The 26,985-nt window shown below is 55.1% G+C and overlaps 3 protein-coding genes and 1 pseudogene across 3 annotated transcripts; 2 read left to right on the forward strand and 2 right to left on the reverse strand.

Moving 5' to 3' along the window:
* Nucleotides 1-4,957: 4,957 nt before the first annotated feature.
* Nucleotides 4,958-6,141, reverse strand: LOC126649954 (H-2 class II histocompatibility antigen, I-E beta chain-like; the record flags this gene model as incomplete). Its single annotated transcript, XM_050334349.1, has 3 exons — nt 6,041-6,141; nt 5,322-5,611; nt 4,958-5,038 (listed from the first exon to the last, which is right to left on the reverse strand). Coding segments are annotated over exons 1-3 (456 nt in total), but the record flags the coding sequence as incomplete, so codon positions are not given.
* Nucleotides 6,142-6,565: 424 nt separating this feature from the next.
* Nucleotides 6,566-17,395, forward strand: LOC126649958 (HLA class II histocompatibility antigen, DR alpha chain-like; annotated as a pseudogene).
* LOC126649955 (olfactory receptor 6C3-like) lies at nt 10,323-12,388 on the forward strand. The gene is given in 3 exon segments (XM_050334350.1): nt 10,323-11,265; nt 11,268-11,907; nt 11,909-12,388. Coding segments are annotated over 3 exon segments (945 nt in total). The 5' UTR covers nt 10,323-11,069; the 3' UTR covers nt 12,018-12,388.
* A 295-nt stretch (nt 17,396-17,690) lies between the features above and the next one.
* On the reverse strand, nt 17,691-26,757 carry LOC126649956 (antigen peptide transporter 2-like). The gene is made up of 12 exons (XM_050334351.1): nt 26,628-26,757; nt 25,267-26,216; nt 24,256-24,364; nt 24,024-24,154; nt 23,053-23,258; nt 22,052-22,249; nt 21,186-21,314; nt 20,906-21,094; nt 20,491-20,664; nt 19,616-19,775; nt 18,848-18,975; nt 17,691-18,029 (listed from the first exon to the last, which is right to left on the reverse strand). The coding sequence occupies exons 2-12, from the start codon at nt 25,772-25,774 to the stop codon at nt 17,835-17,837; spliced, it is 2,127 nt and encodes a 708-aa protein (XP_050190308.1). The 5' UTR covers nt 25,775-26,216; nt 26,628-26,757; the 3' UTR covers nt 17,691-17,834.
* Nucleotides 26,758-26,985: the final 228 nt, after the last annotated feature.

Raw genomic sequence — 26,985 nt, forward strand, 5'->3', positions numbered from 1 at the left:
CACACTCAGTGACCCTCAGCATCAAGGCCAAGGCTGCCCAGCTGCCACCACCAGGACATGAGGAGGTTCATCAGCTGGGATCTCACTGGGCTCTAATGGCATATCCTGCTCACTGCTTCCTCTCCCCATCACGCCTTCCCTGGTCTCTTCTCTTTTTCTAAGAGCCCATGTCAGCCAGTTGGGCAGATTACCATGAGCTGGCTGGTTCCACATTCATCTAAAGGATCAAGATGGGAGCTGAGGGAGGAGTTCAGTGTGTGGGATGGTCCCTGCACAGGACACCAAGAGTCATGAGCTCTACATTTCTCTAACAGACAGCAACCCCTCGACTACGACAATATTTCCTGTAAGAAGGAAGTGATAATTTGTGAGCCTTTCCCACTCTTCTTTACTCCTGGATATGTTTTGTCCACATTGTGACCCACCCTTCTTCCAGGGTCAGCCATTCTGGATCCTGTGCTGTGTCCTCACAGTGCTCAAGGGCTGTGCTGCCATTGCCCTGCTCTGCTTTGTTCAGCCCCTGCTCTCTGCTCACACACAGCCCTGGGGAACTTCACAGAATCACACCCAGTATTAAAAGTTGGAAGGGACCCACAAGGATCATCGAGTCCAACTCCTGAGCCTTCTCTGGACCATCCCCCAGAGTCACACCACATGCCCGGGAGTATCGTCCAAACGCTTCTTGTACTTGCACCGAGCCAGTGGTGCTGAACCCCCACACAGGCACCTCCTGCTCCCAGACAGTAGCATCTCCAGCTTCTGGGTAAGGGAGAGGGGATGCAACCATCTCCTAAGTTATCCCAAACAGGGCATTCACGTTCAACCTTGATGTCTGCCTCACCCCTCTGGGAGGATCTGTGGGCATGTGCTGGGAATTCCTGGAGGTGCTGCCATTGCTGGAGGAGCTGCATTTCTGCTGTTCCCCCCACTGTCCTGGTTTTAGCTCTCCTGAAGGAAACATTTGCTTGGAGAGGCCTCAAAACACACCCAGATCCTTCTCCATGAAATACCCCTGCTCCCAGTTTTGTGAAATCATCTGGTGCAGGCAGGGAAGGTGTCCAGAAAAGTTCTCTGAGAGGGGAAGAGGCAAATGGGAAGAGCCTGGAAAATCTCTGGGCTGTAAATAAAGCATGACTTTGCACATCTCTCAGTTTAATGAAACACAAGTGTTTGGCTCAGGAGGATGAGTTAGGAGGAAGACCAAACTCCTCCCTCTAAGCAGTTGTAAATCCGAAATTAGGAAGCTCTAAGTATGGAGAAGAAGTATGGAGAAAGGAAAAATAACAGTCCTTTATTAAAGGATATGTGTGTGTTGGTAGAACAACGATAGAACACAAAACAAACCAATTAATCCTGCACCAAAAATCCCCCTCAAAAAAAGGAAAGAGTCCGGTATTCCTGGCTTTTTGGCGCAATTCCAATCAAGGTCAGCAGGGGCCACTGTTGGATCACCGGAGAAGGAGAGCCTGCAGGGGCTCCTTGACAAGGGCGATTTTCGCCCCCCACACCGAGAAGGGGAAAAGAAACGGGATGTTTCTGCCTCATCCAACCCTAACCCTAATCCTAACCCTAACCCTAACCCTAACCCTAACCCTAACCCTAACCCTAACCCTAACCCTAACCCTAACCCTAACCCTAACCTAACCCTAACCCTAATCTAACTCTTACCCCTAACCCTAACATTAACTCCTAACCCCTAACCCAAACCCTAAAACCTAAACCTAAATGTAAGTTTAAACCTAACAATAAACCCTAACCCCCTAACCCTAAACCTTAACCCCAAAAAACCTCTAAACCCTAACCCTAACTCTAAACACAAACCCTAAAATCTAAGCCTATGCCTAACCCTAACCCTAAACCCTTACCCTAAATCAAACCCTAAACCCTAACCCTAACCCTAATTAAAGGGACATTGGTGACATCACTGGGGACGAGTGTCATCACTGGGGATTGGTGAAAACAAAGAGACAGCTGTGATGTCACAGGGACATCAGTGACATCACATAAAACATCAGTGACATCACAAGTACATGGTTGACATCAAAGAGATATCAGTGACCTCACTGGGGATATTGCTGACATCACAGAGGACAGTGATGACATCACAGGGACATGGGTGACATCCCTGAGTAGCAGTGACATCACAATGGACTGGTGACAACACAGGGACAGGTATGGAATCACAGGGACATGGGTGACATCACAGGGGTCTGCTGACATCACAAGGATATCGGTGACAATACGGGAACAAGGTGCCACTGCTGGGCCCAGTGGTGGTACCACAGGGACAACTGTGACATCACTGGGGACCAGTAACATCACAGGGGGCTGGTTAAAAAAAGGTGACAGTTGTGATGTCACAGGGACATCAGTGACATGAAAGGAGTCTGGTGACATCGCAGGGACATGGGTGACATCACTGAGGACCAGTGACATCACAGATAACTGGTGAAAACAAAGGGACAGTGGTGATGTCACAGTGACATCGGTGACATCAATGGGGACATTGGTGTCTTCATAAGGACAAGGGTGACATTACAGAGACAGCAGTGACATCATCGGGGACACGGGTGACATCACAGGGTACAGTGGTGACATGACATAGACATTGGTGATACCATTAGGGACCAGTGACATCCCAGGGGACTGGTGACACGAAAGGGACAGTTGTGATGCTACAGGGACATCACTGACATCAAAGGGGTCTGGTGACATCACAGGGACATCAGTGACATCACGGGGACATGGTGCCACTGCTGGGGACAGTGGTGGTATCACAGAGACTGAAGTGACATCATCTGGGACCAGTGACGTCACAAGGGACTGTGACAAGAAAGGGACAGTCGTGATGTCACAGGGACATTGGTGATATCACAGGGGGTTTTAGTGACTTCAAAAGAACATGGGTGACATCACAGTGACACCAGTGAAAACGTCAGGGACATCGGTGACATCAGAGTGGACATCACAGGAAAGTCAGTGACATCACTGGGGACCAGTGACATCACAGGGGAGAGTTGAGAGCACAGAGACAGTTGTGATGGCACAAAGCCATCTGTGACATCACAGGGGTCTGGTAACATCACAGGGACATCACTGACATCACGGGGACATGGTGGCACTGCCGGGGACAGTGGTGAAATCACAGAGAAAGAAGTGACATTATTGGGGACCAGTGGCATCACAGGGGACTGCTGTCCACAAAGGGACACCTGTGATATCACAGGGACATTTGTGATATTACAGGGGACATCAGTGACATCACAAGGCTAGGTGTGACATCACAGAGACACCAATGACATCATCAGTGACACTGGTGGCATCACAGGGGATAGTGGTGACATCACCGGGACATCGGTGACATCACTGCGAACAGTGTCATCACAGAGGACTGTTGTCTACAAAGGGACAGTTGTGATGTCACAGGGACATCACTGACATCGATGACATGATGGGGATGTAGTGCCACCGTTTGGCACAGTGGTGACATCACAGAGACAGCAGGACATCATTGGGGACATTGTTGACATCACAGGGGACAGTGATGACACCACAGAAACACCAGTGACATTAACGGGGACATCTTTGACATCACAGGGAATATTGGTGACTTCACAAGGTCAGAGGTGACATCACAGAGATACCAGTGACATCATCAGAGACATGGGTGACATCACAGGGGACAGTGGTGACATCACAGGGACAGAGGTTACATCACTGGGGAACAGCGACATCACAGGGGACTGATAACAATAAAGGGACAGCAGTGATGTCACAGGCACATCGGTGACATCACAGGGACATGGTGCTACCACTGAGGACAGTAGTGACATCACAGAGACAGCAATTGTGTCATTGAGGACCAGAAATATCACTGGGGACTGCTGACAACAAAGGGAAAGCTGGGATGTCACAGGGACATCACTGACATCACAGGGGACCTGGATAACAACACAGAGACACCAGTGATATCATGGGGGACATTGGTGACATCACAGGGGACAGTGGTGACAATACAGGGACAGTGGTGACATCATTTTGGGCCAGTGACATCACAGAAGACTGGTGAAAACAAAGAGGCAGCCGTGATCTCCCAAGGACATCAGTGACATCACAGGGGACATCGGTGACTTCACAAGGACAGGGGTGACATTGCAGAGACACCAGTGACATCATCGGTGACACTGGTGACATCACAGGGGACTGGTGACCACAAATGGACAACCGTGATGTCACAGGGACATCAGTGACATCAGAGGGGACAGCGGTGACATTATTTGGGACCAGTGACATCACAGGGGACTGGTGACAAAAAAAGACAGCCCTGATGTCACAGGGAAATCAGTGACATGATGGGGACATGGTGCCATGGCTCGGCACAGTGGTGACATCACAGAGACAGCAGGACATCATTGGGGACATGGTTGACATCACAGAGACACCAATGACATCACAGGGGACATCGGTGACTTCACAAGGTCATGGCTGACATCATAGAGACACCAGTGACAGTATCGGTGTCACTGGTGACATCACAGGGCACCGGTGACATCATAGGGACATCAGTGACATCACTGGGGACCAGTGACATCACAGGGAAGTGATGACATTATTGAGGACACAGGGACCAGCCCTGGGGACAGCAGTGACATCACAGGGACATTGGTGACATCAAAGGTACAGTGGTGACATCATACAAACAGTGGTGATGTCATTGGGGACATTGGTGACATCACTGGAGACCAGTGACATCACAGGGTTCTGGTGACATCACAGGGACAGCAGTGACATTTTGGGGACATGGGGACCACCCTTGGGGACAGCAGTGAAATCACATGGGATAGTGGTGACATCCGTGGAGACAGCAATGACATCACTTGAGACTACTGACATCAAAGGGACAGCAGTGACATCACAGGGACAGTGGTGATATCTGGTGGGACAGTAGTGACATCACTGGAGACACAGGTAGAAGCCGAGCCCCAGAGCCAGGAAGACCAAACCCAACACGAAGCCCCCGACCCCCACCAGGATCTTGCTGAAGGCAGGGAGGGCGGTGGCAGCAGCGGGGTGGAGACGCGGGGGGGCATTGGGAGAGACTGGGATGGACTAGGGACACTGGAAAGGAATTGGATGGATTCCAATGGAATGGGGGGCACTGGGAGAGTCTGGGATGGACTCGGGGGGTATCGGAAGAGGCTGGGATGGACTGGGGAGCACTGGGATAAGCACAGGGAGGGCTGAGGGGTCTGGGGTGATTCCCAGGGAGGGTTTGAGGGGCTCCAGGGTCATTCCCGAGGCAGGGAAATTTCCGAGTGGACCCGCTCTGCCCCTCGCTCACCTCTCCTCTCCACGCTGAACGGGGTGAACACCTCGTAGTTGTGTCGGCAGAACGTGTCCACCTGAGCCCGAAAGTAGTCCAGCCTTTCCTGTATTCTGTTCCAGTACCTGGCCTGGAACTCCCCATACGGGGTGTCCCCCACATAGACCCCCACATCGCTGTCAAAGTGCATGTACTGCTGCCGGTTGTAGATGAGCCTCTCCACGAACCTCACCCGCTCGGTGCCATTGATGAAGTGACACTCGTGCTTTGCCATGTCCTGGAACACCCCTGTGTGTGCAGGACACGGGTCAGGGGGTGCCCCGTCGCCCCCATCATCCCCAGCCCCCCACAGCAGGTTGGGAGCTCAGGGGGCCACCCTGGACCCCTCTTTCCCAACCCCCTCTGCCCCACGGCCCCCGCAGCACCGGCTTTTGGACAGGGGGGTTGGGGACCCCCCAGTGCAGATCCGACCCCACCTCCAGAGCCTCAGGGAATCGCTGCAGGGCTCCAGTGATGGGGGACACCAAGGGACCCCCATGGTACCCCTCTTCCTGCTCTCCCACCCCCCTTTTCCCCCTCTCTCACTGTACCCCCAGTCCCCAGACCCTCCCGCGCTCAGTTTGGGGCTCCCACCCCCCTCGCACTCACTTTTGGGAGTCCTACCCCCTCTTTTCTCTCCGCTTTCCCCCCTTTCCCGCCCCCCTCCCCTCCGCTCACCCGAGAGCTCCTCGCCCGCAGCCGGGGGGGCTCCCAGCGCCACCAGTACCACCAGTACGGTCCCAGCTCCCCGCACACGCTCCATCCCCAGGGCCAGGTAGGTGCTGACACCCCAAAACCAGCCGGACAAAGCCGGTTTTGGGCTGTTTTGGACACGCTCTGATTGGCTGAGCGCAAAGTTGGGAGACAATTTTGCGTCGCGTCTTCCCGGTAACTGATGAGTCATCAGCAAGGCGCGCTCTGATTGGCCACAGTTCGCGTCGGTGCTCTCTGATTGGCTGAAGGCCGTTAAGGGCGCTGCAGCCCCCGGTGGGCGGTTCTGGGGGGTCTTTGGGATGCGGGGCAGGTGGGAGCTCAGGGGAACCCACAAATGGGCGTTCAGGGGTCCCGCAGCTCTGCTGAACCCAAAAATGGCGATCAGGCTGTCCCGGAGCTCCGATAGGCTCCCAAAACCGAGCGGAGGGTGTTCTCTGATTGGCTGAGCTTGATGAAAGCTCAGTTTTAACCGGGTCTGCCCGGCAACTGATGACGCTTCAGCTGCGCTCTCTCCCATTGGCTGGAGAGTTTTCGGGGTGCTCTGCGCCCCCGGCCCAGCTCCCCCAGTTCGCCGCCGCTTTCCTGGGAGCCACATCGACTCTTCCCGGTATCCCGGTGTCCGGAGGGGCCATGGATGGAGCTCGGAGTATCCCCCTGCTGCCTCTGCTGCTGCTGGGGCTGACCCTGTCCGCGGCTTGGGGGGTCCCGGATTGCTGGGGTTGGGGCTTGGTGTGATCTGGGTACGTGGGAATTCGGTGTTTGGGGGGGCGGAGGGTGAGCAATCTTCGTTTTACCCGGTATTTTGGGTGTCCTGGAGTGACCAACCCCCCTGTTCCTACAGTTTTGGGGTTCTGAGAGTGCTTAAACTTCCCTTTTCTGGGATTTTTTGGGGTTGGGAGTGACCAAAGGCCTATGTTCTGGGGTTTTGGGGAGTCTAGCATTACCCCAACCCCCCTGTTCCAGTGATTTTGGGGATCTGGGAGTGCCCCAACCCCCCTGTTCGAACAGTTTTGGGGTTCTGGGAGTGCTTAAACTTCCCTTTTCTGGGATTTTTTGGGGGCTGGGAGTGACCAAACCCCCTGTTCCTGGGATTTTGGGGGTCTGGGAGTGTCCCAACCCCCCTGTTCCTACAGTTTTGGGGTTCTGGGACTACTTAAACTTCCCTTTTTCTGGGACTTTTAGGGTCTGGGAGTGCCCAAACCCCCCTGTTCCTGGGATTTTGGGGGTCTGGATGTGCCCAAACCACCTTTTTTTTCCACAGGATTTTTAGTGACTGGGAGTGCCCAAACCCCTCTTTTCCTACAATTTTTGGGGTCTGGGAGTACCCCAACCCCCCTGTTCCCAGGATTTTTAGTGTCTTGGAGTTTCCAAACCTCTATTTTCCCTTTTTTGGGGGGGTCTGGGAGTGCCCCAACCCCCCTGTTCCCAGGATTTTCAGGGTCTGGGAGTACCCAAACTCCCCTTTTCCATGATTTTTTGATTGCGGAACTGCCCAGTCCTGGGGTTTTCGGGGCACCGTGGCTACCCAAGGACCTCTTTCCTGGGGATTTTGGGCTGAACCCCCCCATTTTCCTGGGATTTCGAGCTGAACTCCCCCCATTTTCCCAGGATTTCAGGCTGAACCCCCCCCTTTTCCCGGGATTTCGGGCTGAACCGCCCCCCCTTTCCCAAGGTTTCCAGGTGATTTCTCCCCCTTTTCCCTGGATTTCACGCTGAACATCTCCCACCACCCCCCACCCCACCCCCCACCTCTTTTCCTGGGATTTCGGGCTGGCACCCTTCCTCCTCTCCCAGGATTTCGGGCTGAAAATCCCCCCTTTTCCCGGGATTTTGGGCTGAAAACCCCCCTTTTCCTACAATTTCAGACTGAAGCCCCCGCCCCTTTTCCCGGGATTTTCACCTGACAACCCTCCTTCTTTCCTGGGATTTCGGGCTGCAAATCCCTCATGTTCCCAGGTTTTTGGGATGAACCCCCTCATTTCCCTGGAATTTTGGGCTGAAACCCCCTCGTTTTCCCGGGATTTTGAGCTGAAACCCCACCTTTTCCCTGGATTTCAGGCTAACCACCCCCCCCCCTTTTCCCACAATTTCACCCTGAAACCCCCCCTTTCCCAGGATTTCGGTCTCAACCCCTCCCGAACCTCCTCTTCCCAGTGTCCCACCAGATTATCCAGACAGAATACTACCAAAAAACCCTGGATTCGATGGTGGAAGAGGGCAGCAAGTTCATGTTCGACTTCGAGCAACGAGATTTTCCACCTGGAGTGGGAGCAGACGGTCTGGAGGCTCCCAGAATTCCAGGAATTCACCAGTTTCAAGGCACAGGGGGTGCTGCAGAATATCAAGATAGACAAGTAGAACCTGGAGAACTCCATGAAGGCTTCCAACAATTCCCAAATCCCCAGCAGTAATGGTGGGATTAGGGAAGGGAAAGGGAAAAAAGGGAAAGGGAATTAGGGAACTTTCTGGTAGGACTTTTAGGGAGGAACCAGGTGGAATTCCAGGGATATTCCGGTTTTTGGGCTTCCCCCTCCCCCCCAAGTCCTATCCAGGGGATCCTGGGAGAATTCCAGGGGGTTCCAGCCAAATTCCAGGGGGATCCAACCCAATTCCAAGGCAGATCCCAGGCAGATGATCCCAGTCCTGGCTCCTCCCCCCGCAACACCTCTTTCCATCCCAAACTCCATCCTTATCCAATTCCCACCCCATCCCACCCATTTTCCACCCCATCCCACCCCTTTCTCACCTTCTCCCACTCCATTCCCACCTCATCCCAACCCCATCCCACCCCATCCCAACCCCTTTCCACTCCATCCCACCCCTTTCCCAACCCCATCCCACCCCATCCCAACCCCTTTCCCACCCCTCTCTCACCTTCTCCCACTCATCCTATCCCCTCCCACCCACTTCCCACCCCATCCCCACCTCATCCCGCTCCCTCCCACCCCTTTCCCATCTTCTCCCACCCCTTTCCCACCTCATCCCACCCTTTCCCACCTCATCCCACTCCCATCCCACCCATTTCCCACCCATTCCTACCCCATCCCAATCCTTTTTTCCATCCCAAACTCCATCCCACCCTATTCCCACCCCATCCCACTCCATCCCAACCCCTTTCCACTCCATCCCACTCCCTTCTCACCCCATCCTAACCGCCTTCTCCATCCCAACCCCCTTCCTTACCCCATTCCCACCCCCATTCCCTGTGTCCCAGTGCCCCCAGAGAAGGCTGTGTTCCCGAAGCATGCACTGGAGCTGGACGAGCCCAACGTGCTCATCTGCTACGTCAGCAAGTTCTGGCCTCCCATCTCCTCCATGTCCTGGCTCCGGAAGGGGCTCCCAGTGTCCGAGGGGGTGCTGGAGATGGTGTTTTATTCCGGGCCCGACAACACCTTCTGCAAGTTCTCCTACCTGTCCTTCATCCCGTTCCAGGGGAATTACTATGATTGTTGCGTGAGGCATGAGGGGCTCGGCCAGCCCATCAAGACACACTGAGGTAAGGCTGGGAGGGAGAATTCCCGCTGGGAATGGGGTGGGATGAGCTGGGAATGGGGTGGGAATGGGTAGGGATGAACTGGGAATGGGGTGGAGAAGGTGGAAATGGAGTGGGGATGGGATTACTATGATTGTTGCGTGCAGCATGAGGGGCTCGGCCAGCCCAGCAAGACTCACTGGGGTAAGGGAGGGATTGGGAATTCCTGCTAGGAATGGGGTGGGAATGGGCAGAGAAGGTGGGGATGAGCTGGGAATGGGATGGGATGGGGTGGAGAAGGTGGAAATGGGATGGGGATGGGAGGTGTTTAAGGAAAGAATGGACATGGCACTTAGTGCATGGTCTGCTTGATGTGCTGGGGATGGGTGGAAGGCTGGATGCCTGTTGATCTCAGAACTTCTTCTTCTCCCCACAGCATTTCCAATCACTCTGTTTTTGGAGTCATGGGCTCTGCTCCTCTCTGCCTAAAAACAAAATCAAAAGATGAAAGGAAAAAGGCCCATCTTTATTGCACAGTTTTTTTCTCCTGCTTCTTTCTGTGAACTGTGAATTTTGATTTAAAAGCATAACAACTTTTAATTAATCAGAGATTTGAGCCTCGAACAGTGAGTTTCATCTGCTCCCCTACAGGTGCTCCTGGGAACTTGTTTTCTCCAGGCTCCCTCTATAGTCAGTGGAGACAAGAGAAGGCTCTGCAGGCTGGGTTCTCCCAGTCTAAAATTGGCAGGCAAAAGAAAGCTTACAAATCAATTACTGTCACTGTTCTTTTGCTCTGCCTTTTGGTTGGAACATTTGAGAGCAAGAGCAACGAGCAACTGTATGGAAAGAAGTGCCTTTTTGTGCAGATGGGTGTGAGGTGGGACTCTGTGACACACTGTGTGGATCCATAACAAATGCTGCTCATCATTTAGAGGACTAAAAAGGCAAGTTATACTTGGTCCCTATTCTGCCCTCCTCTCTCTTCCTGAAGAACCAGACAGCAAGAAGCTGTGGCAGAAAGCAGGAGATTGCAAAATACTTGATATTGATTATTTTGAAATCAACAGATTCTTGGGGATTCCCAGTGCAAAAGGCAAACACTGAAAAGTAGAAACAAGAGCTTTAAACATACAGAGTGGATGTGATTTCATGGGTTAGCATTTGTGCAGTAGAAGAGAGGGTTTTGGCACATAAGTGTGACAGATGTTTGCAATAGGTGTGAGTGAGCTTGGAATTTCCCAGGAATGGGGTGAAATGGCCAACAGCCTCTTTAGAATCCTCTGTTCTGGTGAAAGAAAAAAAGTAGAAATAAGAAAAAATCCCTGAAGACTCCAAGTGAAATGTGAAACAGAAAAATCAGGGGGTGAGAATTGCTAGAAGGACAATCTCTGTGCTAGACAGGAAGACTGCAGGAAAAGAAAGGAGCAGAGAGGGAAGGATAGAACATTTTGTCCAGACTGTGAAATTATCACCCTGGGTTTTGCCACGTTCCTGTCTCAGCAGGAGGAACTGAAATTCAGCATGGGACCAGCAAATGAAACAGCAGTTACTGAGTTCATCCTAGAGGGTTTCCCAGAGCTTGATCAAAGGCTGCAGCTGTTTCTCTCTGTGATCCTTCTGTTCATGTACCTGACAACAGTGACAGGGAATGCAATCATCATTTTCCTCGTGCATGTGGATCACCACCTGCAAACCCCCATGTTCTTTTTCATTAGCAACCTGCCTTCCTGGAAATCTGGTTTACATCCTCCACAAGCATCAAACTGGTTGCCATGCTGAGTTCTGATCAGAAAACCATCTCCCTGAACAGCTGCTTTGCCCAATCCTATTTCTATTTTGCCCTGGGTGGCACAGAGTATGTCCTGCTCGTTGTCATGTCCTTTGACCGCTGTGTTGCCATCTGTCAACCCCTGCACTACGCTGCCACCATGCAGCCTCAGCTCTGCCTCGGCCTGGTTGTTGCTGCCTGGGTCATCGGCTTCACCCTCCAGAGCTACCGCCTGCTCTTCCTGTCTCAGCTGTCCTTCTGTGGCTCCAACAGGATTCCCCATTTTCTTTGTGACAACTCCCCCTTATTCCAACTGTCCTGCTCTGACACCAGCCTGCTTTGGAAAATAGACACTGCTTTCATATCATGTGTCGTGCTGGGTTCCTTAGGTTTAAATCTGGCATTTTACACCTGCATCCTTTTCTGTATTCTGCAGCTTCCAGCAGCCTCTGGGAGGAAGAAAAAAGCTTTTACTACCTGTTCTTCCCACCTCATCACCTTATCCATTGCATATGGGAGCTGCATTGCTCTCTACACGTGTCCTTCAACAGATGCTTCCTTGAAGACCAACAGAATTGTAGCTTTGCTGAACAGTGCTGTACCCATTTTTAAATCCATTCATCTACAGCTTTAGGAACAAGGCTGTGATACTGGCACTGAACAAATGCATTGCCAGGACAAGAGGAAAGCTCTTCCCCTAGTCATGATTCATTTCTGGACATAAATTCCAAGGATCTGCTCTCCCATGTTAAACAATACCAGGGCATATGTTTGTAACCTCCAAATGTGGAGGCCTCAGGAGATTTATGCTCTTGTCAGCTCGTGTCAGGTTAAGTGATAAGAAGCTCATCTGCACACCCAGATGGGGCACTAACAGTGGTAGGAGGAGTAACAGGGCAGTTAATGCTCTACCCTGGCTGCTCCATCCCTGCAGAGCCATCAGCTCACCAGGAATCCATCTCCAGACAGAGAGAGCACAGAGGAACAGTGGCAAGGGACAACCCAAATTACAGGCTCCTGAGAAGGGACACCATGTCCCAGCTCCTTCCAGGGCTGCCCTGGCAGAGCCATCAGGCCTGTTGTCCAGGTCTGAAAGCCCTAAGGCACTGAGAGCAGATCACCATTTGAACTAGGGGGATTGCTGCCTTGGAGTGTAGGACACATTCTGGGATGCAGGGGAAGAGCAGTTTTGGATTACACAGGGCCTGAGGGAAGTTGAGGGGAGGACCCCAACCAGTGCAGTCTGTTCTGTCTTCTCATTAAACTTAATTTCTAACTCCTGTGTGAGCCAATTCTCTCTGCAAGAGCTGGTGAGCGTGGGGGTGTGAGTGCAGCAACTGCAGGAGGACCAGGGCATCAAACAGCCCCCATGTCAACAGTGCTGGCAACGGAGCGACTGGAGCGGCTGCACTGCAGGGTCAGGGGGGTGTGTGAGTGTGGGGGTGTCCTGGGTGGGAGCAGAAGGCTTAGACAAAGCCTTTAAAGAAGCTCAACTGCTGTTGGGTCACGAGGTACAGAAAGGATCCCCTGGCTTTCTAAATTCCTTCTCAGAGAGGAGCCTGAGTGTGGCTGGATCCAATCTTAGCCTCGGGCTGTGTCAACGGTTTAAATTAAGGAATTACAGAGGTGTGATTAAATCACTTTGTCTTGCAGGTTTTAATGATGGCAGATCAGAGGTGTTTATATAAAATGAATTATTTATTATGACAAATGAACAGACAACTGAAAACAGATGAAAAATCTTAATCAGAATGATTTACTACAGGGGGAAAGACTAAAAACCTACTAGTAGGGTATAATATAGCATAAAGTAGTACAGTGCACTGTATCAAAGCAATTCTATTAAAGCAATTCTATCAAAACCAGCCAAAGAAACAAGCATTAAGGAGAGATTGATATAAACCACCATAGGAGACAGCAGACAGACCTCTCACTTAACCCCAGGGGAGCTACCAGGAAGAGCATTTGTGGCTCTCTGAGAGTTTGGGCTTCTTTTCCTTCTAAAAGGAGCATCACTCCAGTTGGAGGGAGACCACTGGACAATATGTTTGCTGTTGGAAGTCCCATCATTTGAATGCTTTCATTGGAATGAGTGGGAAACGGAGAACAAATCCAGCAGTTCCTGCTGTTTGTTCTCAGTGTCACAGCCTGCGTTGGCTTTCGGGGTGAGCTTCTCTTCCAAGGCTCACGTGGTGTTTGCTCTGGGTGTGTTCTATTGGAGTGGCCCTTGGGAAAAGGGACTTTGGTCTCTTTGCTTTCTTTTATCACTGTTAGTTGCAAGGCTCTGTTAGGACAACTGGCTAATCCAGGAGTAAATAACCACGCTGCATTACTAGAAACATTGGCCTATAAATATAAAAAAGATAAACCATTTTATGATTTTCACTTTAGAGAATCTTATTGTGTTTCAACTTTACCTGCAGCAGATTTATTGTTTACTGCACTGTCCAGGACAGTTGGTTCCTCTTTGTCCAGAGCTGTTTTATTCCCATACAGGGAATTTGGGAGTCTCCTCCCAGAGCTTCCACAGCCATGTTGGGAGACAAAAGTCCTTCCCACTTCTGCTTGAGCAGCTCCTTCTCTCACATTTGGACATACACCCAGTTTTCTGTCTGCTGAGGATATACTTGAACATCCAAGGTTTTTAGAGAAGCTAAAATCACAAACTTATACAATGACAAGTGTAGTTCAGAATGTGGAAAATATCCATGAGGAACTGATCCTGTGTTGGTGCTCATTAGAGTCCAGATTCAGTCAGGATAATGGTCCTCGAGTGTCCATCAGTCACAGGTACAGGGTCCCTTTGGTTCCAGGAGTCCCCACTGTGTCACAATTAAACCCTTTTATTCCATGAGGTTCCACAGCATCCCAGTTGCACTGATGACCCCATGAGGTTCCACAGTTTCCCAGGGTTCCTTTGGTTCCATGAGGTTCCACAGTGTCACAAGGGCCCCTTGATTCCAAGAAGCCCTGCAATGTCACAGTGGCCCCTTGATTCCATGAGGTTCCACAGTGTCCCGGGGTTCCTTTATCTCCATGAAGTTCCACAGTATCACAGGGTGCCTTTGGTTCCACGAGGCCCCACAGTGTCACAATGGCCCCTTGGTTCCCCAGGGCTCTGCAGTTGAAGTACTGAGGCCTGAACAACATCCCCTGAGCCAAAGTTGGCCTCTGATGAACCTTCCAACTTAACGTTCTATTTCTCCACGGATCCGCTCAGGAGCTAAAACTGTGTATGAGCATCAGTGAAATCTGTAGTGGGATAGGGCTGTATCTGTGTAAGATATATTTGTATCCACTCATTAGTGGAAAATATTTGTATTTGTTCATTAATAAAATATGCAGGATTGTGAAATGTGTGAAATATGAATGTATTTATCTTTCTGTGTTTAGATCCCGGTCAAGGCCATGGCAGTCGATGTCTGGCCTTGTTTGGCAGTAGTTGGTGCATGTTAAGTCCCTTGGTTTGCCCCTTAGGCCCTGACCAGGCTTTGGGTGGAGAAATTGCACCCTTGTTCCTTAGAGTTGGTGTCTGTGTGTCTTGTGCTGACCCTCTTCCCCTGGAGAAACAGGGTCCAGTGTGACACTGCAAGGGCTCATGGAACCCAAGCAATTTCGGGACAGGGTGGAACCTGGTGGAATCAAGGGGCCATGGTGACATTTCCAAACCTCAGGGAATCAAGGGGCCACTGGGACTCTGTGTCGTGGTTTTGCTCTGGATTAATTTGCTTTCACCCCCCCCCACAATTACTATTAGTTGAGAGAAGGTTTATGCAGACAAAACAGACTGGATTTGGGGAAAATAGTATGAACATTTATTACTAGCAAAATAAAACTACTAAGGAACTATATCTATAAGAATTCTACTTAAATAAAAAGTACTATGTATTTACAGAAATACTTCTCCCCCCTTTATATCAGTCCAGTTTCTTTCTCTATTCTCAGTGTTTCAGGTCTCTTCAATAACTCTGTAGCACTCTTGTCACAGCTGGAACTCTTTCTCTTTCTCTCTTGCTCTGTGTCAGCCTCCAGGGCTGGGCCTACCCCCCTCCTGGGCTAAGACCAGAGTCTGGGGATTGCCCAGGCCCTGAAGGTTTTTCTTCCATGGTTTTGCAAGGGGACACTTGCCTACCATGGCTCTTCTTCACCACAGAGTCACAGGGGATAATGGCTTTTGAGTCCATCCCTGTTTTCTGTGGAAGTCCCTCCCCATGGGAGAACAGTCCTTGATAGACGTCTTCTACATGGGTTTAGCATGGATCCCTCACTTGGATCCCAACATCCTACCAGGGCTGTCTCGCTCCAGCGTAGGTTTTCCTCAGGGTCACAAATCTTCAACAGGACTCTGCTTCACCTCAGGTCTCTCATAAAGTCTCGGCTTCTTCATGCATCAACTTACTCCAGTGTAGGCTCCTCCATGAGCAACATGGGGGTCTCCTCACCCCACAAAATTTCACAGGTAGTAGGGATTTACTTTTCAGTCTTTACCCTGCTGAAGGGAGAGAGCGAAAGGGGGAAGAAGCAAACCCCCACCCTTGGCACTTCTCTCTCCTGTTGCAGTTTCAGCTGCCAGCTTTAACATTGGACGTTCCGTTATCTCTTTGCTGGAATTTCTTCTGCTGCGGTTTCTGTCCAAGCAGTCAGCCTTTTAAACTTTTTCTTTTCTTCACTCTCTTACAAGAGAGAAGGGAGACTTCAGTGCCGCATCTGCCCCCCGGCCCAATCCGGGGGAGGAGGGGGCCTTGGCCCACTCAGGGCCCACTGTCACCTCTTCTACATGGTTGTTGCCCCTAACTTCAACTGCCCACCAACCTTTCTCTTCTGTTTTCTTAAAGATGTAATTAGCAAAGGCGTTACTGAGAGTTTTAATTGGGTTCTTGTCCGGAAATTCACCTGGACAAAACCATTCTCAGCCCCAGGGGCTAGCTGGCTGGGCAAAACCACAACAGACGTGGTGAGATTTTGTTTTGCTGGTTCTTTATTTTGTCAGTTCTTGGCTTTGATTGTGTGTATCTGTTCTGGTTTTGTCCCTTTTTGTCCCTTTTTTCCCCTTTGCCTCCAGGGGGTGTTTGGATTCCCTGTGCTGTGTATGCAGTGTCTTCATTGTGTATAACTGTAATATACGTAAACATATTTATCTTTATATAATTAAATTGATTTCAGGGGTTTTTTTTTATAGTTTTATTTTTTTCCTTTGCCCCGAGGGAGGAAAGGAGGGGAAGGGGTTGTCACTGTGAGTTCGGGTATTGGGAAGGAGCCAGGTCCGAACCATCACAGCCCATCCCTCGGGCAGCAGTTCTTCCATCATCTGCTGTCCCTCAGGGCATAAATAAGTTTCACCAGCGTGGATTCCCCCACAGGGCCACGAGTCCTACCCAGGACAACTCACCCCAGCACAGGTTTCTCTCTCCACGGGCCACAGGTCTCCAGCAGGACTCTGTTTCATCTCAGGCCTCCCATGGAGTCTCAGCTTCCTTGTGCATCCCCCTGCCCCAGTGCAGGCTCCTCCATGAGCTGCAGGGAGGGGTCTCCTCACCCCAAAAATCTTCCACAGGCATCAGGGGGGGCTCGGCTTTCAGTCCTTCCCCTGCTGGAGGGGGAGAGGGAGGCCTTTCTGGGCCTCTCCTCCTCCCCTCTCCTGCCACACTGGTCTTGGAGTCTCCATTCCTATCTCATGTTCTTCTCTGCTCTTCTCCCCAGCTGGAATTTCTTCTGTGCCACAGACTTCTCTTCCTGAGTTCTTCAATATGTTATCACAGGAGTGAATGCCACTGGCTGGAAGTGGTAGGAAGCCCACCCTGGAGCTGGCCATCCTTGGGTTTTTATGGAACAGCAAAAGCTGCTCATAAAAAGCTTCTGACCAAAATCACCTCCACGGCCCTCCTGTTCCCGAAAGTTCAGCCCCCTTGAAACCACGACAGTTCTGGTTGGTTCCCTGCTTTTAGTAAATCGTTCTTTCCTTTCCACACCTTGCCCGTTAAGTGTCACATTTTCAGATTTACAGTTAAATCTGGGAGGGAGGGGCTCCTGTTCCATCGGAGATCCCATCTCCTGGAAGATTAAACTGGGGGCAGCTGTGTGGAAGGGGCCTCTGTGGGTGTGGGCAGAGGGGTTTGCCATCAGCCTGCAGGTGGTGAGCAGTTGCACTTCTTTTTATCATCATTACTATCATCATCATTTGCCATTATTATTGCATTTTACTTTATTTACAAGTTATTAAATGTACAAGGTTTACTTTGGCCCCCATGTCCTTGCCCACCACGTGTCCCTCGTGTCACTGCCCACCACGTGTCCCCCATGTCCCTGCCCGCCACTTTGTCCCTCACGTCCCCACCGCTGGGGTTTTAAGCCCAGCTGGAAATCGAGCCCTTCATTCACCCATCCCTGCTTCCCATCCCTGGTGGAATTGGGGGGAGAATCCAAGGGACACGGGGAGGGAGGATCCAGGGGATGGGTGGAGGGGGGTGAGGACACGAGGATGGGACACAAACACCGGGAATGGGGACACCAACGGCCCTTTATTCCCTGTCCCCTCCCCCCTGGAGCAGGCGGCTGTAGGCGCCACGGCGCTCCCGCAGCTCCGCCGGCGTTCCCTGCTCGGCCACGGTCCCGCCCTCCAGCAGCACCAGCCGATCGGCCCCGTCCAGCACCCGCCGCCGGTGCGACACCACCAACACCGTCCGCGCCAGCCCGGCACGCACCCAGCGCTGTGCCTGGAGCAGGGAGACTGGATCCCATCCCATTCCATCCCATCCCTGTCCCACCCCATCCCATTCCATCCCATCCCTGAAACACCCCATCCCATCCCGCACCCAGCGCTGTGCCTGGAATGGGGAGACCGGACCCCCTCCCATTCCCTGTCCCACCCCATCCCATCCCGCACCCAGCGCTGCGCCTGCACCGGGGAGAGCTGAGCCCAGTCCAGCCAGCCCTGTCCCACCCTGTCCCACCCTGTATCATCCCATCCCATCCCATCCCATCCCATCCCATCCCATCCCATCCCATCCCATCCCATCCCATCCCAACCATCCCATCCCACCCCACCCCATCACCACCCTGTTCTCCATCCCATCCCCACCTCCACTATCCTGTCCTGTCCCCACTGTTCCCATCCCCACTGTCCCATCCCACCCCATTCCCACCACCCCAACCCCTCCCTTTCATCACTCTCTCCTCATCCCAAAATTCTCAACCCCACCATTCCCACCCCATCCCACCCCATCCCATCCCATCCCATCCCATCCCATCCCATCCCATCCCATCCCATCCCATCCCATCCCATCCCATCCCATCCCATCCCTTCTTTTCCATCCATTCATCTCAACTTCCCCCCATCCCACACCCCCCTGGTTTCCATCCCATCCTCCCCATTCCCATCCCACCATCTCGTCCCATTTCCCCACACCCTTCCCCCCCACCCCCAACTCCCTTTCCCTACCTGGTTGACCTTCCCCACCCCACCCCATCCCTTTGCCACCATCCCATCGTTCCCACCCCCATCCCACTGCCCCCATGTCCCCACCCCACTCACCGCCCCCTCATCTCCCTCATCCAGCGCCTCGTCAAGGATGAGAACGGTGGGACGGCGGAGCAGGGCCCGGGCCAGGGCCAGGCGACGCCTCTCGCCCGCTGCCAGCTGCCCCCCACGCTCCCCCACCTCTGCAGGGATCCCATGGGATCAGGGGGATCCAGACCCGGGGTGTCACCCCACCCAAATCCCACTGCTAGCTGCCCCCCACGCTCCCCCACCTCTGCGGGGATCCCATGGGATCAGGGGGATCCAGACCCGGGGTTCCACCCCCACATCCCATTGCCAGTCACCCCCTTTCCAACCCTCTCCCCTCCCCCAACTTTGCGGGGGATCCCATGGGATCAGGAGGATCCGGACCTGGGGTGTCCCCACCCCACATCCCACTGCCAGTCCTGTCTCCCCTATCGGCTCCCCCACTTCTGCCAAAGGATCCCAAAATCTGCAGGATCCATTCCAGGGGTGCCCCTCGTGCCCCCAGATCCCACTGGTGTCCCAGTCCCACTCCAGCCCCTGGATGCAGCCCCTGGCCCCAGGATTCCCCTGGGATCCTTCCCTGGTGTCCCAGTCCCACTCCAACCCTGGGATGTAGCCCCTGGCTCCAGAATTCCCCCGGGATCCTACTCTGGTTCCCACTGGTGTCCCAGTCCCACTCTAACCCTGGGATGCAGCCCCTGGCCCCAGGATTCCCCCAGGATTCTCCCCCGGTGTCCCAGCCCTGCTCCAGCCCCTGCCCCCAGGATTCCCCCGGGATTCCCCCCCAGCTCTCACCAGTGTCCCAGCCCTGCTTCAGCCCCTGGATGAACTCCAAGGCTCCAGCAGCAGCGGCCGCTTCCCGCAGCTCCGACTCTTCGCAGCCCTCCAGCCCCAGCACGACGTTCTCACGGATTGTTCCAGAAAACAGGATGGGATCCTGCTCCACCAGCACCACCTGCCCCGGCCCCGAGCCCGTGAGCTGTCCCAGCTCCTTGGTGTCCCCACCCCTGTTCCATGGTCCGACCCCAGTCTTGCGGGGTGTCCCCATCGCTGTGCCCACTGTGTCTCCATCCCTAATCCCACTGTCCCTAACCCCATCCCTTGATGTTCCCAATCCCATTTGCCAGTGTCCCCATTCCTACGCCTGGTACCCCCATCCTTGTTCCTATTGTCTCTGTACCCAGCGTTCCCCGTCCCACCCCAGTGTCCCCACCCTGTCCCTGGTGTCCCCATCCTTGTTCCTACTGTCCCTGTACCCAGTGTCCCCATCCCAGTTCAGTGAACCCATCCCACCTCAGTGTCCCCACCCTGTTCCTGGTGTCCCCATCCTTGTTCCTACTGTCCCTGTACCCGGTGTCCCCATCCCACCTCAGTGTCCCCATTCCACCTCAGTGTCCCCATGCCACCTCAGTGTCCCCACCCCGTCTCTGGTGTCCCCATCCCTTTTCCCAGTGCCCCCATCCCTGCCTCCTAGTTCCCAATTCCACTTCACCCCCCATGCCCATCCCCGCCATCTCCATCCCATCCCACCCCATCCCATTCCATCCCACCCTATTCCCTGCGTTCCCATCCCATCCCCGCCGCCCCATCTCCATCCCATCCCACCCCATCCCATTCCATCCCATCCCATCCTATTCCTTGCGTTCCCATCCCATCCCCGCCACCCCCACCTGCCGGTGCAGGTACTGGTGCTCGTATTCCCGCAAGGGGATCCCGTCCAGCAGCACCTCCCCGCTCCCGGGATCCCGCAGCCGCTCCAGCAGCGCCACGGTCATGCTCTTCCTGCTCCCGTTGGGCCCCGCCAGCACCGTCACCTCCCCAGGATGCAGCTCCAGGGACACGTCCTGTGGGATCAGGAACGGCTGACACCACAATTCCCACCCCTGGGAATGCCCACTGCCCCCCAAGATAGGCCACCAAGGACACATCCTGCGGGATAGGGGACAGCTGACACCGCAATTCCCACCCCTGGGAATCCCCACCCTCCCCAGGATATGCCTCCAAGGACACATCCTGTGGGATGGAGATGGCTGACACCGCAATTCCCACCCCTGGGAATCCCCACCCTCCCCACCGCAGACCCACCCTCAGCACGGGGCGCTTAGGATTTCCGGGATAGGTGAAGGAGACCCTCTGGAAGGCAACGTGGCCCTGGAGCTGGGGGGGCTCCAGCGTCCCACCGATGTGCCTGGAGGGTTTCCGATCCAGGTATTCCCAGATTTTCTGCCCGGCAGCCACGTTGGTGGTGAACTCGTTGAAGCCAGAGAGCAGCACCTGGGGGGAGGGGAGGGCAGGGGGTGGCACTGGCAGGGATTGGGAACAGGGCACAGATGGATGTTGGGACACATGGATCCTGCTGGATCACCTTGACGTGGCTGCCGACCGTGTCCCGGTACAGCAGGAAGGTGACGAGCACCCCAGGAGTGATGGATCCATCTCGGAGCTGCTGGTGGCTCTGGAAGAGCACCAGGACCCGGATGGCCAGCTTGAGCATCTGCAAGTGGGAACACGGATACTGGTGTCCCCATCCCAGTCCTGGTGTCCCCATCCCAGTCCCAGTGTCCCCAGCCCAGTCCCGGTGGCCCCATTCCCACTCCTGGTGTCCCCATCCCAGTCTCGGTGTCCCCATTCCCATTGTCTCCATAACTCCTCTTGGTATCCCCATCCCTGCCCCCACTCCCCCCACTTCCTTTCCTGGTGTCCCCATTCCCGCTCCTGGTGTCCCCATTCCCACTCCTGGTGTCCCCATCCCAGGTCCAGTGTCCCTATTCCCACTCCTGGTGTCCCCATCCCAGTCCCGGTGTCCCCATCCCAGTCCTAGTGTCCCCAGCCCGGTCCTGGTGTCCCCATTCCTATTGTCTCCACGACAATAGGCTCTTGGTATCCCAATCCCTGTCCCCACTCCCCCCCCTTCCTTTCCTGGTGTCCCCATTCCTGATTCTGGTGTTCCCATCCCTTGTCCCAGAGTCCCCATCCTGCTGCTGGTGTTGGCATTCCCATTCCCAGTGTCCCCATCTCTGATCCCAGTGTGCCTGTTCTGATCTTCCCACTCCCATTCCTGGTATCCCCATCCTTGATCCCAGTGTACCTGCTCTGGTCTTCTCATTCCCATTCCCGGTGTCCCCATCCCTGATCCTGATGTCCCCATCCCAGTGTCCCCACCCTGCTCCCAGCGCCCCCATTCCAGCGGTGTCCCCATTCCCGGTGTTGCCACTCCCGTTTTCCCCTGACCCTCTGGATGAGGGTGAATCCCGCCAGCTCCAGCTCCATCCGCTCCTTCAGCCTCAGCTCCTCGTCCAGGTTCCGGCCGTGCCGCTCCTCCTCCTCCTCCTCTGCCGAGAAGATCCGGATCGTCTCCATGGCGGCGATGGATTCCTGCACCCCCGAGGCCGTCCGGGCGGATGCTTCCAGCATGGAGCGCTGCAGAGCCTATGGAGCCACGAAGGGATTCCCAGCTTTCCCAGACTACCCTCCTGGCCCACCATCCACATCCCATCCCCACCAATCCCATCCCATCCCATCTCCCAGTCCCCCTCCCACAGTCCCCATTCCTCTGGTCCCATCCCCACCATTCACATTCCCAACATCCCATTCCTCTGGTCACCTTCCCCACTCCCATCTCTCTGATCCCCATCCAGCCATCCCATCCCGTCCCATCCCGTCCCATCCCCTCCCATCCCATCCCATCCCATCCCATCTCCGTCCCGTCCCGTCCCGTCCCATCCCATCCCATCCCATCCCATCCCATCCCATCCCATCCCATCCCATCCCATCCCATCCCCATCATTCCATCCTGCCCTGTCCCCAGCATTCCCACCATCCCCATCCCATACACCCCATTTCCATCCCATCCCACCTCACCCCATCCCACTGTTCCCATCCCCACCATCCCGTTCATCCCATCCCATCTCACCCCATCCCACAATTCCCATCCCTACCATCCTGTTCCCTTGCTCTCCATCCCACCCCACCTCACCCCATCCCACCGTTCCCATCCCATCCCATTCCCCTGCTCTCCATCCCATCCCATCCCATCCCATCCCATCCCATCCCATCCCATCCCATCCCATCCCATCCCATCCCATCCCATCCCCACCATCCCATTCATCCCATCCCATCTCACCCCATCCCACCATTCCCATCCCCACCATCCCATTACCTGCTCTCCACCCCACTCCCACCATTCCCACCCCGTTACTCCCTTCCCGCCCATCTCGTCCCGTGTTCCAGACCCGTCTCCGGGCGCTGTGGATGCGCTGGGCGGTGATCCCAAGGGGCAGTTCCAGTAGCGCCAGCAGCGCCAGCCCCGGTACCAGCCGGATCATGGCCGTGCCCACCACCAGTGCCATTCCCAGGCTCCGGAGCAGCAGGTTGGTCCCCCTCGGCACCGCCATGGACACCAGCGGCACCTCCGCGGAGAACCGTGTCGACAGCTCGGCTGCAGGGTGGGAAGGGAGGTTGGGATCATGGACACAAGGATGGGAATGGAGGGGAAAGATGGGACAGGTGGGATTGGGATGGTGGGAATGGGGGTATAGGATGAAGGTCAGGAGATGGAACGGGATGGTAGGATGGGATGACGGGTGGGACGGGATGGGAAAGGGGATGGCGGGAACGGGAGTAGTTGGAATGGATTGATGGGGATGGGATGGTGGGACAGGAGTGAGAATAAGGACAGGACAGTGGGATGGGATAGTGAGATTGGGATGGGATGGTAGAACGGGACTGGGGAAATGGGATAGGATGGAAAGGGATGGGATATTGGGATGGGAATGATGGAGATGGGATGGTGGGATGGGATAATGGAGGGTTGGGGTAGGATGGGATGGGGATTAGGGTAACAGGATGATGAGGAAAAGATGGAATGGCGGGATGGGGACTGGAGCAACGAAATGGGATGGTGGGATGGGATGGGGACTCGGGTAACACGATGACGAGGAAAGGATGGAATGGCGGGATGGGGAGTGAAATAATGGATGGGAAAGATGGATGGGTGGGGTAGGATGGGATGGAGACTCGAATAACAGGATGGCAGGGAAAGCATGGAATGGTGGGATAGGGACTGGAGTGATGGGATGGGATGGTGGGATGGGATGGGGACTAGGGTAACAGGATGACAGGGAAAGGATGGAACAGTGGGATAGGGACTGGAGTGACAGGATGGGATGGTGGGATGGCACCGGCCTGGGCCGCACCCCGTTACCTGCTGGCATTCCCTGGAAGAAATCCAGGTCCTGGTGCAGCAGGTGGGAGAAGAGCCGGAGGCGCAGGCTCTGCCGGAGACGCGCCGCCGCCAGCAGGAAGAGCCACCCGCGGCACCCGGAGAACAGGACGCTGTGGGGACACGGGGACATCAGGGACATTGGGGAACGCTGTGGACACAGGGACACCGGGAACGCTGTGGACACAGGGACACCGGGAACGCTGCGACCCACCTGGCTGCTTCGGTGGCCACCACCATCCCCACGGCTCCGGCAGTGAGTCCGTCCCCGCTCCGGACGGCGTCCAGAACCTTCCCGGTGACGTACGGCCCCACCGTCTCCCCTGGGCGACACCGGCACCGCGTCACCACGGGGGGACCCGATGGCAGGGGTTTGAGACCGAATTCGGGGGGTTCAGCACCCAAATTTGGGGGTTGGGACCCAAATAGGGGGGCTCAGCACCCAATTTTGGGGGTTCAGCACCCAAATTTTAGGGGTCAAGACCCAAATATGGGGGGTCAGCACCCAAAATTTAGGGGTTGGGACCAAAATAAGGGGGGGTTGGGACCCAAATATGGGAGGTTAGGACCCAAATATGCGGGGTCAGGATGCAAATATGAGGGGTCAAGACCCAAATATCGGGGAACAGGACCCAAATATGGGGGAGTCAGCATCCAATTTTGGGGGTTTAGCACTCAAATTTTAGGAGTTGAAACCCAAATATGGGGAGTCAGGATCCAAATATGGGTCAGGATCCAATTTCTTGGGAGTCAATACCCATTTTTGGGCATCAGACCCCCAAATTTTTTGGGGGTTAAACCCGAGTTTGATGGGTCAGGACACAATTTTTGGGTAGTGTCAGCACCCAGTTATGGGGGGACGGGGCAGGTGGGTCACCATCCAATTTTCAGGTGATCGGTTCCCAACGTAACGGGGGCTCAACAGCCAATTTTGGGATGGTCAGCACCCAATTTTGGGATGGTCAGTACCCGCTTTTAGGACTCAGCACCCAATTTAGGGGCAATCAACACCCAAGTTTGGAGGTTGGGGATCCAATTTTTTTTTCGGGGGGGGGGGTAAGCAGGTCCCAGAATTCCAGGCCGCTCACCACCCCAATTCCAGTGGGGGAGGGTCAGCCCCAAACCTGGGTGGGTTCAACACCAAATTTAGGGGCTGTGCACCCACTCTGGGGCTGCAAGACTCGGTTAATGGGGGGTCCATCGCCCTCCCTGTGCCATCACCCACCGGCAGCTGCCACCACGAGGCACAGAAAGGCAGCTCCCAGGACTTTCCACTCAGAGCAGGCCAGCACCAGGACCCTCCAGACGCCTCCGGGAACCTTGGGGACACCCCCGGGAGCTTTGGGGACACCACCCAGGGAGCGGGGGGCATCCCAGGCCAGCAGGGCCAGCGTGGCGGCCGCATGGGTGACCCCAAGCCAGGCGGGCGCCGCGGCTGCCAAGAGGCTGGGCCCAGTGCCGGGCAGGCCCAGGAGGCTCCGCAGGGCCATGAAGGCTGCAGGGGTGATGGCGATGGTGGCCACAGCAGCCGTGGTGGTGGCCCCGGGGGGACAGAGAGGGGACAGGAGCCGGGGGGCTGCGGCCAGGAGGGGCAGGCGCAGGGCGGCCTCGAGCCACACGCCCGCCAGGCCCAGCTGTGCCAATGCCGGCACCAGCGGGCCCAGTAAGGACAGGGACAGGGCATCAGCTGCCAGCAGCACCCCTGGGAGCAGCAGGGATGGAGGCAGCGCCATGGGGGGATTGGTAAGGACCAGTGCTCCCAGTATGAGTCCCAGTACGGCTTCCAGTACGGCTCCCAGTACAGCTCCTGGTTGGGCTCCCGGTACAGCTCCTGGTCAGGCTCCCAGTAGAGCTCCTGGTCAGGCTCCCAGCAGAGCTCCTGGTCAGGCTCCCAGTACAGCTCCCAGTACAGCTCCTGGTCAGGCTCACAGTACAGCTCCCAGTACAGCTCCTGGTGTGGATCCTCGTGAGGCTCCCAGTACAGCTCCCAGTATGGCTCCTGGTTGGGCTCCCGGTACGGTTCCCAGTACAGCTCCCAGTGGGGGTCCCAGTACAGCTTCTGCTCAGGCTCCTAGTACGGCTCCCAGTACAGCTCCCAGTACGGCTCCCAGTGGGGCTCCCAATATGGCTCCCAGTGGGGGTCCCAGTGCGGCTCCTGTGCTGGGGTTCAGCACCCTGTGAACTCACCAGTTAACACCAGTTAGGATTTGGGTGCTCCCCAGTCCCCACCAGTGCTCCCAGTACAGATTGCAGTGCTCATGAGTAGAAATCAGCGCTCCCAGTCCAGTCCCTCAGCTCCCCAGTCCACACCAGTGCTCCCAGTCCAGCTCCCTGAGCTCACCAGTCCACACCAGTGCTCCCAGTCCAGCCCCCTCAGCTCCCAGTCCACACCAGTGCTCCCAGTATGGCTCCCGGAGCTCCCCAGTCTGCACCAGTCCTCCCAGTTCAGAACGGGGTGCTCCCCAGTCCACACCAGTGCTCCCAGTCCAGCCCCCTGAGCTCACCAATCCACACCACTGCTCCCAGTAAAGCTGTGCCAGCTCACCAGTCCACACCAGTGCTCCCAGTAAAGTTGTGCCAGCTCACCAGTCCACACCAGTGCTCCCAGTACAGCCTGGGGTGCTTCCCCGTCCACACCAGTGCTCCCAGTCCAGCTGTACCAGTTCCGCAGTCCCCACCAGTGCTCCCAGTTCAGGCTCCCAGAACGCTCCGTTCTCTCCAGGCCACGCCCACTCCTGCCCTGGCCCCGCCTCGTTCCGCCCTGGCCCCGCCCAGACCCCGCCCTCTTTTTTGCTCCCATCCCCCCATTTCACAACCTGCTCCGGCTTCCTCTGCCCGGTAACTGATGACGTCAGTAAAACATTGACCAGTCAGCGCCGCAGTGGCGGGCTGTGGGCGGGGCCAGTCTGGGATTCCCGGGGATTCCCGGGGCGGAGCTTTCGGC

This window comes from Myiozetetes cayanensis, unplaced genomic scaffold (assembly GCF_022539395.1).
Source record: "Myiozetetes cayanensis isolate MyiCay16 unplaced genomic scaffold, myiCay2020 scf524, whole genome shotgun sequence".
Classification (NCBI taxonomy): Eukaryota; Metazoa; Chordata; class Aves; order Passeriformes; family Tyrannidae; genus Myiozetetes; species Myiozetetes cayanensis.